The sequence below is a fragment of the Osmerus eperlanus genome, chromosome 9, assembly GCF_963692335.1.
Source record: "Osmerus eperlanus chromosome 9, fOsmEpe2.1, whole genome shotgun sequence".
Classification (NCBI taxonomy): Eukaryota; Metazoa; Chordata; class Actinopteri; order Osmeriformes; family Osmeridae; genus Osmerus; species Osmerus eperlanus.
In genome coordinates, this window is record NC_085026.1 from 10,420,041 (window position 1) to 10,438,984 (window position 18,944).

At 41.2% G+C, this 18,944-nt stretch overlaps 1 protein-coding gene across 1 annotated transcript; it reads right to left on the reverse strand.

Annotated features, from left to right (window-relative positions):
- Positions 1-11,734: 11,734 nt before the first annotated feature.
- gsc (goosecoid) lies at positions 11,735-14,920 on the reverse strand. The gene is made up of 3 exons (XM_062469765.1): positions 14,419-14,920; positions 13,843-14,102; positions 11,735-13,497 (listed from the first exon to the last, which is right to left on the reverse strand). Exons 1-3 carry the CDS (start codon positions 14,732-14,734, stop codon positions 13,348-13,350), a joined length of 726 nt encoding a protein of 241 aa, XP_062325749.1. The 5' UTR covers positions 14,735-14,920; the 3' UTR covers positions 11,735-13,347.
- Between the last annotated feature and the right edge of the window lie 4,024 nt (positions 14,921-18,944).

The following is an 18,944-nucleotide window of genomic DNA, read 5'->3' on the forward strand; positions in this document are numbered from 1 at the left end:
CACACACACAGAGAGAGAGAGAGAGAGAGAGAGAGAGAGAGAGAGAGAGAGAGAGAGAGAGAGAGACAGAGACAGAGAGAGGGACAGCGTAATTACAGTAGGGTAGGGTGAGAAGTGCATGCATTACTTCATATTCCCTCTGAGTCTATCGACAGACCTACCTTCAGGCTGCTGCTGAACTCTGAGAAACAGGCAGGTTTGATTATGACATCATTTGCATAGTGCCCTCCAGTCCTCTGAGCTTTTATTAGGTTTCATGGGAGAATCTGGCAACCCTGGGCTTGCGGAGGCCAACATTTCAACATGGCAGTGAAGTATGAAACCCGTACAGCTATTCATTACATGGAGGATCTCCCATCTGATGTTTGGTTAGGATAATACACAGGATGAAACGTTGCTTCCTAGCTGTAGTCCTCGGGCCCATACAACAGAGCTTTTCATTTGGCAGATGTCTGATTGTTGTAATGATAGTCTGGGAGACTGCAGTTGCTGGCAATGGATATTTGTAAATTATGAATGCTATGTGACATCACACAAAATAGCCACCGTTAACCAGGATTTAGTATACATTTTTTATTCCTCCAGTATCTATGCAAAAGGTTCATTAATATGGAATATATATATATATATATATATATGTATTTATTTTAATACAGGGCAAGTCTGTTACTGCTTGTTCCCTTAGCTGTCATCTGCTGTATCTGTCATGAATTGAAGCCTTTACCGTGTGTTAGCATCATTGCTAACGTAAATCACTGCTAATGCTGAGGACCTCTGTGACAAGTGTTTATTTAAAAATGTCTTTATGATGACCTCGCTGCCTCCCCCCCCACACACACACACACATCTGACCACACATGCACGCACACACACATGCACACACTTGACTTTGTGACCTGCATCTGTAAATCTAGCTGCCATATTTCATATCCTGATCATTGATCTATGGGCAAGAAGGTGGGGGGGGTGACGGGTGAGGGCTGACAGGAGTGCTGACGGGTGAGGACTAGGAGGGGTTGGGGGGGGTGCAGTGACACTGCCGCTGGTTCGCATCACAGTTTATTAGAGGGCCATTTTTCTTTCCCCCTCCCCTAACCTGGCCTAGAGGCCTGCGTTTACCCCAACTGCCAGAGTGGTGACTGGCAATGCTTAAAGGACTACTATCAGGAGAATAGTTTTTGCATATATTACAGGGTTAAGTGCAAACCAATCTGCGTTATCCAAACAGGGCAATCCAAACAGGGCGAGGGGCCAGGAGACTGATGAGTAACACACACTCTCCACCAACTCCCCCCCCCCCCCTCCTGCCCGCACTCCCAAACACCCGCCAAACACTCATATACACACACACACCTAAACGGCGTTACCTCACGTTGATTGGTTCTGATTGGCTGTATGAAACGCAGTGCTGACTTTTTGATTATATTACATACGGTCACGCATGGGTTGGCGCCCCACGCTGCACAAGACAAGAGATCTTTCTGGAGCACCATCTGCTGCAAGGCAATGAGAAGGGAGGGAGACAAAGACAGAAAGAGAGAATGAAAGACAGAGACAAAGACGATGATTATAATGACTGAGTTCCCATTGAGGTCACTGATGTCAAGCCTAACTTTCTTTCGCTCCCCCTTATTGAGACCAGAAATGTTGTGCTGACAAATAAAGGCAGCCTCACGGGTCTTGACTAAAACACAGCGCTCACACAGGTTACCTCAAGTTCACTCGCATCATGTATCAGAAATGCATTGTGGGTCAAATATAACACACAAAAAGTCTGCAGGTCATAGTGAAATTGTTTTGGCATCCCTAAATGGAACACCTCCGAACGTAATCTACAATGTTCTCCCTGAAGGCTCAGGAGCTCTTGGTGTGGAAGGAGAAGAGAGGCTTCTGTGGTTCAGGACCCATCCCCAGAGGGAAACAGCAGATAGAATGGAATCCACAAGGCCCGGGGCAAAATCAGATTTCCCACGTAGCCTTGTCAGGTTCAGTTACTGATTGGAAAGACAGGATCCGTATTAAATCATTCACCTTTTTGGGGAGCGCTGGGGCTACGGTATTTGTACAGTGTTTCTTTTTTTCTGGTTTTAGTGTTTGTAATCCTGCACGCTATAACAATCATCTCACATTACTGTCGTCGAAAGTCTTAGTCATTGGCCCTGACCGAGACAGATGGTCAGAGAGGTAGTATGGAAGGGTAGGCAGTCTTTGAGAGGTTGCCCGTCATGTAATGAGACAAGGTTTGAGTGAGTAGTTGAATTCTGTTTTCATGTCCAAGGCTCTAGAGTAAGGACTGACATTTTACAGTGCTAGAAGTCTGATCCACACACATTCACACTCACACACATACCCACACATACACACGCACACACACATACCATATACACACAACATGCACTGCCTGTCACTCTAATCGCCTGACTCTCTGACACACTGCGTGTGTGTGCGTGTGTGTAGGTGTGTGTGTGTGTATGTGTGTGCGCAGAATGAGTGTGGCTCCAGCATTATGTTGTTGTCATGGCCACTGCGGCGAGGAGCTGTCACGAGGAGAGAAACAGCGTGACCATGTTGATTAGGATAACCTTTTGGGCAGGGAGTGGAAATATGCTGTCAACTCATTACAAAAATACATAAGCTCTCACTTCCAATTACTCACTTAGCAAGGGAGATTAGGCAAGCAGGCTGCCAACACCACTGCCTCTCTGGGGTCAGCTGTAATCAGGAGGAGTCGGGGTGCCGAGGCCGTATCCGTTGTCGATCTTGTGTTGATTCCCCTCCTCCGTCTCCCCTTATCCCTCTTCATACATCACACCCGTGGCCTCGAACTCAACTCACCTGAAAATTCAAATATTTACACACTCCCACCTTTTAAGTCTAAAGTGAATTTCATAGTTCATAAAGCATCACAGACGCTTTTTAATGAATGTTTCCCTTTCCTGCTCAGAGCAGGCACAGCTCCTGGTATGTGTGTGTGTGCATGTGTGTGCTTGGGTGTGTGGGTGGGTGTGTGTATGTGTGTGCGTGCACAGGGAGTTGTAATGAGAAGTCACCTCCAAGGACACCACTCAAATGTGACCTCATGTTCACATAATCAAACAAAAACACGAACACACACACACATCAACCCCTTTAAATCAGCAGATGAATAAGCGTGAACCCTCCTTTGACCATGAAGCACAAATCAGCTAAGAGGTCTTGGCGTGAGACCACAACCACCCACATCACTCCTCTTCCCGGACCCAGGAAACCTCCCACGGTTCCCAGTGTTCCCAGACCCTCACCAACCCCATCCTGAGGTCTCCCCTTCCAATACGGATCAAATCTGTTAATGCCTGACAGGGCCTGTAAACCAGCCGTCCGTCACAGCGGCCCTGCTGATGGCTGTTATGACGGCTAGAGAGGTGATCTGGAGCTCAGAGCCAGGCAGAGTTGGGGGGGGGGTGCATGGTTCTGATTGCGGCCTCCGTGACGCAGGAACAAGGTTTCTCCGATGAGATAGCGGAGGGGGCACTATGTTAGATAGAGTAGAGCTGGGGGGGGGGGGGTTCAGAAAGCGGGTTTAGTGAAAACTTAAGTTAGTTGACTCGCAGTTGATAGAAACTCTGGGTTTACGGTTTCAAAGGGCCAGTTCAGCGTTTCTCTGAGTCAGTTACCACGGCAACATTGTATGTGAAGCTATCCTTCTCGCTATTGGGTTTTATTCTAACCCTAAGTTTGTTTTACTCTGAAACCTCCCATCTGAATGTGTCAGACATTGTATTTCATTTTCAGTTGCTGAGTTTGATGCCTGTTGGGTTGCAGAAATAAAATTTAAAAAATTGCAGGGCGCACACACATATAAATGTTAAATCAGTAGAACAGTAGACAAAAACGTTTTTACATTACGTTTTTACACGTATTTTACATATTATAGGCTATTCACGCATTGACCATCAATCAACAATTTTCTTTATGTAATTTAGGGTGTTGCATTATATATATAAAATATATAATATTCATATTTGGCATAAGCAGTCATTAATATTGCTTAGTCAACTAGGAAAAAATAGTAGTCAAGTCTTTTTTTTCCTGTTCCCATGATGAATAGTGTTATCTATGTTTCATTGATGAGGGTTTTTTTTTATCATTGTGCGCAAGCCTTACTCAGGGTTAATTAGACTCTGAGTTGACTGAACACATTTTTTCCACCTGTTTTGAAACCGGCAACTTTGAGTTTGACATCTGAGTCAGTCAACCCAGAGTTGTGGTTTGAACTCAAGAGTATGTTAAGCCTGCTTTCTGAAATACCCCCCTGGTATCCAGAAACTGCTATCCCCGTATTGGGCAATGACATGCATGTGTCTGGTCAGGTTTAATCATGTATTAAATTACACTACAAATTGAAATGTTCAAGGGCATCAATGTATACACACACATACACATATATTGCATACAGCTTGCTACTTTAATCAAACACATTGGAAATCTTAAATAATGTGTTATCCACAAAAGGCCACAAGAGGGCAGAACCAATACAAGCAATATGATTCAGATGGGAGTCAGATGGGAGTCAGATGGCTGAGCGGTGAGGGAGTCGGGCTAGTAATCTGAAGGTTGCCAGTTCGATTCCCAGCTGTGCCAAAATGACGTTGTCTCCTTGAGCAAGGCACTTCACCCTACTTGCTTCGGGGAGATGTCCCTGTACTTACTGTAAGTCGCTCTGGATAAGTGCGTCTGCTAAATGACTAAATGTAAATGTAATTATGTGCAAATGTGTCCCAGACAGGCCAAGCTTGAATATGTCTCTCTCACTGTGAATAGTTCAGGTTAAATACATGTACTTTGAAGGGAGACAAGCAAATCGAATGTCAATAGTCAATAAGAATCTCCCTGAATGTCTGCTTTAACTGGCCAAAGCTGCTTCTGGGTGTAGGAGCAGGGTCTGCACCTCCTGGGACGAGAGCAATACAGCTAGCTGCCGAATGATAGCACAGCTAAGTACTGCCCCTGGCATCAACAGCAGAGTACAGTAGCGTAGAGTTTAGTCGAGTCAAGAAGTCAGGCAGACAGCCAAGAGACTTCTGCCAGCATGCATTTTCAATCCTGTAATTTTCCAAGTCAGAATAGAAAAATTGCATCAATTTCTATGTATGTTCGAGAATTGTATGAATATAGCATCATTTCTGGGGTCAGACATATTTAATCCCTGAATTTGAGCACTGCTTTGCTTCTGGCTGTTTAAAATCTGCATTTCTGACATGCATACTGAAAATGATTGAAGCAGGGAGCACTAAATATAGAAAATTATATGGCTTCAATATGCTAGAATACATATTCTTAGGTTTTACTACACGTCTGCTTGAAAAGTGAGACTTTTTCAACATATGAATGCTGTAGGAACAGTTTAGATATGTACTACATACAATCACATTTGGTTGTTTTGGGGGGGAAATATTAATGCTATCTTTAGTTTTTAGTTCTTTCAACGCTTTAAATAAACAGCACCAGATTCTTCTTCAGAGTATGAATAGTCTTAATTGTTTTAAAGGAAAAGCTAGATTAATCAGATAAGGACTTGTTTATTATCTTTTACTGTGTTTGAGTCTGGGAGCGTCTGTTATCTGATGGCTAATATGCGGACAGTAGGGACTTTGTGCAAGAGAGAGGTCATTCATTTTCACCCATGATTTATCACTGATAATTTGACCCCCCTAGTCAGACCATAGTTCTCTTGTTGATACAGAGCATAAATGTGATTTATCCTTTGAGTAAATAGAGAGTGATTTGCCCCTCCCTCGCTCTTGGAAGAACACAGAACGTCAAATCACTCGATCATTAATCCCCACATTGTTTTATTTACCCGTAGCCCTCAGCGATTGTGAGGACAGAGCGGTTAGACAGGGTGTGTGTGTGTGTGTGTGGGGGGGGGGGGGGAGACGGGTTGCTGTGGTCAAATAACAACCAGCCCACTGTCAAGGGGCTCAGCTAGCGCTGGCCGTCGGTTGGGGGAGGGTGGCCACTTTACATCGCAGAGTGACATAAATATGCTGTCTGTTACAAGTACTACACAGACCTAGCAGAGGGCCCTGACCAGCCAGCAGGCTCTCTGGTTAGTGTTGCAGGCCCCACACTCTGGCAAACGGAGGGATAAAACTCTAACAAATGGGGAGGGATAAGTCGCCGGGGAGTGAACCTGAGAACCTGCACGGCCTGCCTTTCAGCTCTGCTACACTCACGTTCAGGGTAGCCACAGTCCCCGCAGGGCAGGGTTGAACTCAGGGGCAAACGTTCAACTGCAGGTCAACAGGGCATGTACACCTACAACACCCTTGAAATGCCAACCTCAAATGTGTTTTCCCTTCTCCACAGCCTCTCACCCACACCCAAACACGACCTCTTGTAAATTGGAAGCCCCTCTACACACACACTACTTGCATGCACACACACACACACACTCACGCACACACCTCCACCCTTTTCTCTTCTTTTTTCTGCCCCCAGCTTACCCTTTTAATCAGTTTACCTGGTACAATAAAGTAATAGGGGTAGGGGTTTACAAAGTAATTTCCATCCACCCCAATCTGTCCCCCACTCTCCTCTACTCTCTTCTGCCTTCCCTTCCAACCACTCTCACCTCTCCCCCACACTCTCTCTTTCTCTTCCCAGCCTCTCCTGAGTCTAAACTGTTAAGTCCAGACTCACCCCCTCCCCAACTCACAACCCAAACATGTTTCCATATATCACTATACACCCTCCCCCTTTACCTCAAACTACTTCCACATCTTTCCTTCCACTTTTACCCAGTCTTCCACCCTTCCTTCATTAACCTCCCACTCACCACACACACATGCCACACACCTACACGCATAGGCATGAACTTGCGTTCTCTCACACATACACACATGACCACACGAGACCCCGCTTCAGGCTGTGGTGGCAATCAGCGGCCTCTCCCGGTGCATGCTGGTCCCTTCTCCTACGCATCCCCACCCGCCTGGCTAACCCCAACAGCAGCACGCCCCAATTACCCCGACCAGCTTCCCTAACATGAGGGCAGAGAGAAGCCAATTTTTCAATAGGTATACCTCATCCATAGTACTCTGTGTGTTTAGTTTGGCATGAGCCGACCTCAGTGAAAACATTCTGCCCAATTCAACAGAGACAGGTCTTAAAGACCTCCAGAATAGAGACCCCCGATTCAGGGGGTCCGTGGAGGGTTGTCAAGGCCTTTACGATCACCTCCTCCACCTTTGAGATAAGTTAACCCTGGCAGCTATTGGGCAGGGGCTGCACTGGCTCCCAGATTTAGGGCTCCTCCATGGGTAAGCGAAGGGAGGGCTGGGCTAATTGAAGTCAGAGGATGAGTGGTGTGCTGCGATGTGTGTGGTGACAGGCAAGGTAATTACACGGCTGGTCAGAGAGAACATTACAGTAGTTAAGAGCTTTCGTGGTGCTAACTCCACCTATAAAGGGATCGTTACACATATTTGTTTGTCATTGCTAGCCAAGGTGTGTATGTGTGTGTGTGTGTGCGTGTGCACGTGTGGGCGCATGTGTTTCTGACAGTACTGACACACTTTGTGTCGTTCTGTGTGCATGTGTGTGTTTTTGTGTATGTGTGCGCATGAGTGGTCGTGCACTTCTGTCAAAATGTGGACTTTTGTGTGTGTTTACACATTCGGACCTAACCTAGCCTCAAAGCAAGAGGTTCTGAGAGAAGTGGGCCTCCTTGGTCTGGGAGCAAGACAGTCATGGACAAAAATGAAAACAAACACCAAACCACACGCCATCCCAGTGAAATATGGTAATAATATAGGGGTAAGTTTACATTTTGTAAAAATATGCATTATTTGTCTTAACTCTCATTCCTACCCAAAAATGCCAGGGGGGGAAGCCATTTTAAAATGTAGCTGGAAGCGGACCACAGAGCCAGCCGACACCCTTTTCTATCTTTAGAAAGAGGGAATCCACCCAAGGACTGTCCGTCCAGCCAGCAATTCCCCGAGCAGTGTGATTCTCCAGACCCTGTGTACTAATAACATTATTCAGAAAGACCAGCCACCAAAGCCTGATACAGTACGATATGATGGTATTTAAGGAAGGAGGGTAAATAAATCAAGTGTCAACATCATCGGCCAGACTCTGTAAGAACTACATGCCCCGGCGAATGGCCGGAGAGTTCTGTCATTGAAAAACACGGCGACACAGATACGGTATGCATGGGGGGAGGGGAGGGGGGGGTTCTCGACGCTTGCAAAGGAGCAAAGATTTATCTACTCAGAGAGTTAACTCAATACCTAATTTTTCTTGGACTCCACCTATGTTTTTCCAAGTGCTGGGAACTATGCATAAAAAGGTCAAACACATAATGGTTTGTAAAAAAAAAAGTTGCATTAAATTTGTGAAATAGAAAATTACAGCCACTGAGAAAAAAAGGAAAGAGAGAAAAGATTAATGACTTTGGCCCTGTGCTTTGTATATCGCACTGGCGCTGTGTGCTGAAACACTTTATAAATCACAGATGGACATATAAGGGATTATTAAGAATATGTGTTGTGTTTCATGGCTTGTATTGAGGCCAAATCTTTAAGTACCTGTTCTGGCTCTCATCTAATCTGTTTTTTAAAAGTCACTTTGGAAGTTTAGTTATAATTTTTTTTTTCTGATGTTAAGTCCATCTCTGAGAAGCAAACATAGAATACTTGGAAACGTAGCTGTACTGATAGAAAAGTATATCATTGCTGAGCCTAAATTGCACTGTGCACATATTTGAATGGCTATAATAAAGTTAATTAATAATTTTTTACAATATTCATATTCTTATTTATATGTATTCATATACCACATCATACTGTAAAAACCGATGACTGGACAAGGTGTTAATGCATTTAACCCTCCCATTGCCTTAAGAAAACGATAACACCTATTACCTTTAGTGTGCTATGATCAGGGGTACAATTTATTTCATAACACAACTAACCCTTTGAATACAAATGTGAAATGGCACAGTGTTACAGCTATAAGTTTAGAACAAAACCAAATAGTCATTAACAACATCAGCTGTTTTGTTAAGCCTCTAGAATCCCCCAAAGGTAAAGCTATAAACGTATGAGTGCAATGAGACCATCAACAACCATATTTAAACTAAGCCAAGGAGATTGTGGTTACCATGAACTGATCTAAACTGCCTAATGGAAATATTTGAATTTTCCCCTTTTGTTTGCTTCAACCAAGTTGATAACCAAGTCAATTTATAGAGTAATTACAAACTATTTGTGTTACTGCTCTCTCCAACATCCAAATAATCTAAACACACAGTAATTAAAATGAATAATCTACAAAAAGGAGCTGGTTTTAGTCTAATCTCTCCCTTTTGGCCTTACTGACGAGGACTTCAACCTCACAGGGTCTGGTATAGCCCTATCAAAATGATCCAGACAGTAGGCCTTACCTTTTTGGAGCAGCTAAATTAACTTTTTTTCTGCTCCAAATTCCATATTTTATGTCATATTGGGAAGCTACATTGGACGCCATGCACTAAATCACATTTTCTTAAATTTGAGTTTGAGTCATCATGACCCAAGGTTTAATCTAATACTGATTATAAGGTTGCAAGTATACCATATTCCTAAGTATAAGATGGTTTCATCTATTACCAATTTATGTAATTGGTAATGTAAAAATAATGTATTGTATTGTGCAATACAACAAATGAAATAGCTCCTTACGGTGCAAATTCGAATTGGGCTTTTGACGCTTTTGTACATAATACTTGCTTGTGTTATTTTCTAGAAGATCCTCCACTAAAAAGTATATATACAGCATATTATCTTGTACTTGAGGATAACATAAAAACCTAATCAGGATACTCCACACTGTCACGCATCACCCACCGTTGTCGTCATCTGCATACCTTTACACCAAGTCGTACTGTCTCTGTGTGTGTCCACTATTGCCAATGAATGGCTCCAGTACGGTCAGATGCAAAACAGATTGCAGCACACACAGTTCACCCAGCATGGGAAACTAGTTTACACTACCCACATTTACATTGAAATCTGTGTCAGCCCCCGGCGCCTCACCAACACCGGGATAAAATGGAGGTCTGTCGGTCTGTGTATACATATCAAGATTTTGTATTTTGTCGTAGCTATGAGGTAATGATGAAAATAAAACTGTTGCTTTGTGTGTGGCTTGAAAGAGTATGGGGGGGGGGGGGGGGGGGCAGAGCATACTGTGATCAACAAAGTCAGTACAAAGCTAAAATATGAGCTCCACACAGGCAGCTCAAAAGGCTAGGTCATTTGTAACCAGTTTTCACAAATCATATGATAACTCTTTATGAAAGAAACGCTCATAATGTAGAAATGCTTTGAATCTAAAGTAAAGTTGTTGTGAACTACACAAAGTAGGCCTATGAAGCTGCTCCTAATGGAGCTGTGTTGACAGAAATATTCAAGACAGAAATATGATCTATGAGGCAATCTTTATCATATTTGACCTATTTTCTTTTTGACATGGGTTTTGAGCCAATACATCATGTCACTTAGAATACAGTTCATGGCATTGACCTGAAATCATGACATATTTACTTCATACTTTCTCATAATGGCGGCAATATTTATGTAGAAAAACACATAGACCAAATGCATCTTAACTGATCAAGGTCAGTTTCGCAACTCTACAATATTCATATTCATAACAAAATATTTATGAAATACTGTTTAGAGAACATTGTTGCAAATCGGGGACTCTTACAATGTGTCATACTTGAACACAGCCGCATTGGACCAGAGAAACCATTACAAAATCACGTCAAAAGCAAACTGGATGTAATGGTCATCTTAAATTAACAGAAGCAATAATGGTATTAGAAAAGAGAAACCCTTTTCCAAATTCCCTGTAGTTTACAAAGATGAAGACTCTGAGATTACCAAGTTCACTGGTGTAATTTATGTTGTTAGAGGGAGCAGAGTTCACAACTTTTCAAATAGACTACTATGGTAGTTGTATGGTTTGCTTGTGTGGCCTGTGTTAACCCACTAGAAGTAGCCTGGCCCGATGGGGCGGGAGAGGTTGACCATGTGGTTCACTTATGGCTCTTTACATACTTGGGACAGAGCCACATGTGGCTTTATAAAGTCAGCTTGTATTAGATTGACACTTTCTCTTGTAATTCCAAAGTCAATACCTTTATTTTGTCCATAATTAATCTTGTTTGGCTACCACAACAGGTGTTGATGGAAAGTATGCTTAATCTATATATTTTTTAGAGCATATCCTTTGACTTTTTATGTACTGTATGTTTAAAATGGAAAACTGTAGGTGGCTCTACAGGCTGTTTCCTATCAGCATGTTCGGCTTGGTTTGGTTCTCTTATTTACATTTAGTCATTTAGCAGATGCTCTTATCCAGAGCGACTTACAGTAAGTACAGGGACATTCTCCCTGAGGCAAGTAGGGTGAAGTGCCTTGCCCAAGGACGCAACATAATTTATCACAGCCGGCAATCAAACCAACAACCTTCTGATGAATATCCCGACTCCCTAACCGCTCAGCCATCTGACCACTTATCTTATCTAACCTTCTCACTTTATGCACAGATAATGAAATAAAACATAAGATTTTACTGATCTAAAAGCAATACAACAGTATTTACAGATGGGAATAGCATCCAAATCGCCTCATCGATTTACCACATCAGATTTATAAAATGGGAACGGATTTTTCCCCAAATTTAGCTTTATTTGCATGATACCTGCAAACCCTCCTCTTCTCAACACAGGGCCACCCTTTCATGCATTAGATTGGACAAAATTATGACTTCCACTTACAGTTCTGCAAAAAACTGCTTCTACAGCATGGTGAAAGTACTGTCAAGGTGATGGACACACCAACATACTCACAATTTATACATTTTATTTGAGTACAAATGCCATCATATTCAACATCTTTCACCCCATCAAATCCTTCTATACTTAGGTTTCTTTTTCATTTAGGTTTATTTTTACCAAACCGGCATGTTAGACACAATGTCCAATAAGGTTCAATTAGTCTTGAAGTGCTCCACATGCACTGATTAGTATTGTGAATACAAATGTGCACCTAACTTCAAGTCATTTAAATTATGTTTTTTTTTTTTCATTACAATCTATATAACTGCCATCTCAAATAATTGCATTTTGTTTCTTCTAATTTGTTTCAACCCAGCATTGCACACAATATGAAGTAGAGGTGAAATGTTCTAGTATTCGACGTACCGTAGTAGGCTGTAGTTAGCAGTCAAACTAGGGTTTTCAAACTGAAATGTTGATACAAATACGTTGAATTGTGGAATGGGTTGAAATGCAAACGTATAAAACGCAATATTTAAACAACATGTTTCGCTAACCTGGCAGACGTTTCCAATTCAACGTAGCCTAATGATAAGTTTGTTAAATACTAAGCAGAATTTTCAGAAAAAATACATCTGAGTTCTATGGATTGTATGTACTAAAATATAAAGGCTGTTGTAGCCTATACCTATTAGTATTGGATTGGATTGTAACTGTATAAAACCGTAGCCCTATTATTGATAAAGTTCAGAGATAAGAAATTGCCTATGTGCTACTATAATGCTTTTAACCTATCGGAACCGAAAACCAAAGATAGATAGGTATATTATCGAGGTCTAAGGTCTATGACAAGTGCAATGTACAATGAATTGATTTTAATGAGGCTTAGTTTTTTTCTTAAATACAACAGAGCCTACACGTTTTATTAAAGCTCCGATATGGCTATGATTAAAAACAATTGACAAACCATTTCGATGTTTAAGATATGATTTAATGTATATTCATTATTATTTTATCATTGGTTGTATAAAACACAAGTTTTCAATCAATTCCACGTTGCAACCTACTGCGAGGTTTATTTATCTCAATTAGGCTCAAATTAAAACGTCGCCCATTCATATTGTTCAATTAAATGGCTTTTAAAATGACTGTTATTAATTTAAACATCTTTCAGCTTTCAACGTTTGTTAAAGAAGTTCTACCACACAAGTATGACAACAATAGGCTATCAGATTTGTAACATGTAATATCCATATGAGATGTCAGATTATATTCAGGTACGCCATTAACTCCATTAGGTTCCATGTCATTATTACCGTGTGCGCAACATTAACACTTAAATTAATTATAAATAGTCTACACATATAGCAATAATAACAGTAATTTTTACTTTACAATTGTGCAACATAATGGCAACACATTTCATTACACATGTCATCAATTCACATGACATTTACACTATGTACAAGTCCAAATCGTCTATAATAAAGGCATGTGCAAGATTTGCGCATCCACTTAAATGCAATGGTTTTTTTTCAGCTGTCTGAATCGACATCACTTTTGATTTCCTCAGTTTTCTCTGTGGGTGTTTTCGTTGTTTTGTTCCATTTCTGTGAATTTTCAGACTCTTCCGAAGATGACCTTTTCTGTCTCCTCCATTTAGCGCGTCTGTTTTTGAACCACACCTATATGCGAGAATAGAAAGATAATATATTTACAATTATAAGTTTGATATATTTCGTTTTGTATTAAGTTATTTCATGTTCACAAATAGGGTTAGCCCAATCGAACACGTTTCTGCATTATAGGGAAGACGGTTGTGCGCAACGTTTGGTATAGGGTTGGAGTTTGTGTAGGCCTAATTCATCACAATGGGCAGAGGAGCAACTCTATTGAAAAAAAATACGATAAAGCCTACATCTATTTCTTCTAATAGCCTACAATTAGTTTCATGTGTCCTTAAACTTAAATCCAAAAATCTGAATCGCACGCAGAAGTGTAATAGGCTATCTACACAGGCCCAGACTCACCTCAACCTTCTCCTCTCGCAGGTGTACTTTCCGTGCGAGCTGCTCCCGTGTGCCAACGTCAGGGTATTTGGTCTCCTGAAAGAGGTTCTCAAGGGCTTCGAGCTGCTCATCGGTAAAGATGGTGCGGTGCCTCCTCTTGCGTCGGCAGTGAAGCTGGTTCAGTAACTGAAGCTCCGTCCGCGATAAGGTACCAACGTTCATATAAGACATCATCTGATGCGGGACGGGGGATAAGAGCACCGAGCCAGAGCTGTCGTAGCCTACACGGAGGAGGAAGTGATAAGTAGGCTTTGTCAAAATGAAACCTACAGGCTAGTAGCCATACACAGAAACTTGCAAAATTATTAAAATGACTTTGGCCAGGGATAAGCAAGCATGGCGATAGCTACTTCATAAAACATAAAGTGACGTTGGTCGAACAAACGGACTGGAGAACGTTATCGTAAACTGTGTTAACACAACTAAGCAAAACGTTATGAAAGTATGTTTACTAGGGTAGCCCACTCTAAGATTACGTTTACATAAGTAATGCTGCAAGAAAACAAAAATTGAGTTTTCAACAATAAGGAAACTTACCTGTCGGAATACAAGGGCACTGCTGCGAACCGAGGGTTGGGATGGAACCACAGCACGCAGGGCCAGCGGGGCCCTGCACATGCAGTTGTCCATAGTAATAATTATTATATCCTAATCTGGTTCCGTTAACCGACTGAATACCGGGGGGAGACGGTCCAGTTGTGTGCGAATAGAGTCCATTATACTCGGTGGCAGTGTAGAGAGAATCCGTCAAATTCGAGAACACAACCGGGGCATTCCGATGAAGCAGCACGGAGTCCTTACAGCTGGGTCTCGCAGCCAAGATACTGTCGATGCTAAACATACCAGCGGGCATCACCAATACGAAGTCGATCTGAAAATACGTCGCTTAAAAGTAGTGAACTATTGTTAGAAGTCCGTAAAAAGTTGTTAAATCTGCATCATAACGAGTTTGTTGATGTGTGTTTTTTTTCTCTTCTTGGTTGCAGTTTTCCTGTGTTCGAGGTAGCTACGCTTAGTTGTTTTCTTGGTCCAGTTGAAATCCAGCTTGGTTTTATACTCGACTGACGTCATCAGGGAGTTAGTCTGCCCTGGGAATGGGGATGACAACCCGAACTGAGATTGGCTGTTTTAGGGTTAGTGCACAATGGTGTGAAAGGCACCGATCTGTGTATTGAGAATTAATGCAATTAAGTTAATCCGTTCTATTTGCAGACTTTTTAAGCAAATCCAGTGTTGTGTCAGTCGCTAGAGTTTATTGTAGGCCTACAAGGTAATCAGATTAATTTCATTGTCAGCAAAATTAAGTGCAAACAAATTCCCCGAGAGATCATTAATGCAGATGTTAGCCTACTTCCGATCATCATCAAATGTATTATATTTTTGCCTATGCAGGCCTGCGTCGGTTTGTCATTACATTGATTACGGTTTGAGGCTTATAGTGTGTGTGTCAGTGAGAGAGAGAGAGAGAGAGAGAGAGAGAGAGAGAGAGAGAGAGAGAGAGAGAGAGAGAGAGAGAGAGAGAGAGAGAGAGAGAGAGAGAGAGAATGAGAGAATGAGAGAATGAGAGAGTGAGAGAGTGAGAGAGTGAGAGAGTGAGAGAGTGAGAGAGTGAGTGGGTATGGGTCTGTGTGAGTATCAATATAGTCTTAGTCTGTTTTATTCTCCGTCATCGCAGAACTGGAGGCCATGATTTAAAGCCATGGGGGGTTGATTAACAAGTGCCTAACCAACAACAACTTCCTAAATACGAAGGCTCTCTTTCCTCTTGTGCTTCATAATTCAAATGATTGTGTCAAATATAAATATCTAATATGTAATCAAACAAATCTCACTACCTATGGGATTCTGAGGGATACCGTAACATTAGCCTACAGTAGCCTAATTTATGTTCCTCATTTTATTTGCAAAACTGTCGGTCTGACACGACCGTCATAACGTTCGCCGCAGGAGATGGTTGTGAGGAGATTATCACCTTTAACCCATCAGCGAGGCTATCTCAGCGTGTAGGAAATCGTGCGTGTTAACTTTAAACACCTCCGCTAACTACTGCGTTCACTGAACATATTACTCTCGCTGTGATAAGATAACTACCATTAGTGCTGCTATTCACCAAGTAAACGAAAACGTATTACAATTACATAGTTAATCAAATGAAATGCATGCATGGGAAATAGGAGAATGTTACCTGAGAGCATATTCAATTTATCGTGTTGTGCTTGCGAAGTGGGAACGTGTATTCTGAGTCTTGAGTTATCCATTCAGCAATTGAGCTCACGCTTTATGTGTTTGTATTCAGGGGCTTGTTGATTGCATTCAGAGTCAGTGATAGACCGACCAGAGGTGCAAACACGAACCACTAGTAGGCTATAGCTAGATAGAAAAGTTTACTGGAAAAACTTCATTTAATTGAACAGTAAAGCCTTGTAACTAGTAAAAATTGTAACTAGTAAAGCCGAAATAATGACTTTGAGAATTAAAGTACCTAAGTAAGATATGCACATGTGAGCCTTCGAGTCTCCACAGAGAAACTATAATAGGCCATAGGCATAATTAATTAAATGTAAAAATTACAACCTTATCTACAACTCTGGCTGTTTTGTAGCCTAACTGTAATTTTGGTAGCATTTAATAGCCTATTAGGCCTACAATAGCATACGGGTAGGCTACCCCTTATTCAGGGGTTTAAAATAGGCTATGCCAAAATGCAACCATAATTCCTTAACGCATGCTAAACTAGACAGTGTGATGAATAACAATAGTATTTCTGTAAGATGAACAGGTATTACAATTTAAGTAGGCTACAAAGTATTATTTGGCAAAATAATTGGGAGAATTTGTTATTGTCTAAATCACAAAACGACTGCTGACAGTCAGATGAAAAACTTTACATATCACAATTTTGACTAATACGTTTAGATTTTCGTAATTTTGACTGTTGTCTATCTATAGACAATCTGTAGGATTAATATAGCCTATCTAGCATATACATGTCTTTGTCAAAAATTACTTTACAGTTTAAGTATAAAGGGCGTGTTTAGATTCATAAAAAAAATAAGGTGGGCTATTTTATATTTCAGGAGTAAATTATAAATTGCAGTCACTGTTACCGGCTCAATGTATTTATGTGAAAGAAAATACAAAAAGTTCATGTTTAGATTCATAAAAAAAATAAGATGGGCTATTTTATATTTCAGGAGTAAATTATAAATTGCAGTCACTGTAACCGGCTCAATGTATTTATGTGAAAGAAAATACAAAAAGCTCATACGTCTTGGATATTTCTTCAGTGACTAGTGTTTAAATGAATTGCTTGTACTGCTTAACTTCATGTATAATTTGGAAAGAAAGTGGCCCGTAGCCTTTTGATATGTAAACATTTCAGGCTTTTATGCGTTATGAAAAGGCACTTGCACTTTAGGCTCTGCTCTACAAGCACACTGTAATTCAAGTAAAAAAAACAGGCATATTATTTTCCTCCTTTTTAACATTTCTACTTCCTAGTGGGAGTGAAAGGAGAGAGTAAAAAGGATTGCTAAAACGAAACGGCCATTTGAAATTAAAAGCGATGTGAGAGGTGTGAAGGCGCCACTTACTAACTGAATGGATAGCGTCAATCATGGACGTAAATGGTGGCCCAGCGGACAAGCGGATACAGATATGTACAATGGCAGCTGCTCTCTGCCTTCTTTATCTATCAGGAGCCTGATCTCTAAAACCAGTTTAAATACAGCAAGTCAAACAGGATTGTATTATGCAATGGATAAATAAATTGAGGAGAAAACAAGGCTGTCAGCATCTGGGTACGAAATATGTATTTATTTGATTTAATAGCACCATTCCACCTTGTGTTTGCATGCCATCACAGTGTCCAATGTTTGAAAGAGAAAACTATGGTATACAAATACTAGACACCTGACATGAAAAAACAGATGGATACATAGAGTCATAGGGCCTATAGATACATAGGATTATTCAACATCTACATCCTGACAATCAAAATGGTTTACATGTCTGGAATTTGGTCAAATAAACATATTGAGAATATAGCTGTGGCATTGATACGTCAACATTGGGTCTGATAATCAGATAATCCCTTCAGTGCTAAATGTGTACTGTGGAGGGATTGTGAGGAAATGCTTGGGGAGGGGGGGGGGGGGGGGTGACATAGACTAGACAGCTTTCTATTGCCCCAGATGTGGATCTAATGTGTGTGTGCATGCATGTGTTTGTTTGCATACAAATGTAGTCTAGGGTGGAGTGTGTATGTATGTGTGTAGTTGAGTGTGTGAGACGGATACACAGCCTCGGATACCTCTGTCCGGTGCCAGAGTGGTCTGTGTGTTTATTTCCTGTGTACTTCAGCTCAGACGTATTTAAAACACAGGTTGAGCACACGATTAACATGCCTGTTTCTTTCCTATCTATCATTTCAAACACGCAGTGGAGAAATTCATATTTATTGTTGATTGTCAGACCTGTCATGTGGAGGCCTGTTTTACAGTACTGCCAGTTGGAACACAGGGGCAGCGTTCAATGTCAGCAATAAAACCCATGTGTACGGGCTGAGTAACAGTTCAAGGACTCTCCAAAAGTGTGTGGGCCATGAACAAGAGCTGTAACTCAGGCACAAATGTAATATCTGCATCAAAGCACAAATGTACCATTTACCATTTGTACCATGGAGCAAAATGTAGTTGTTGTCAGTCATCACATGTGTATGAGAGTATGCTGTTAATAGTAACCTTTTCTGCCCCCCCCCCCCCCCCAACACACATAATTATTTTCTTCTTTTTTTTCATAAAATATCTTCAGTCGATAGAACAAATCTTGAAACATGGAAACATATTTCACAATTCATGTGCTGTTTAAAAAGACCATACCTATAAATTAGATACATTACTAATATTGCATGTTACTTGAATCTGTGTAATATCAAGACCCCTGGTCCCTTGGTTAACAAGTATATATTATGTACAATGCTCAGGACTAACCAAACTAAAAGAAGCACTTATATAAACTTTTTATTTTTGACACTGTAATAACACAAGGGAAAATATGTTATG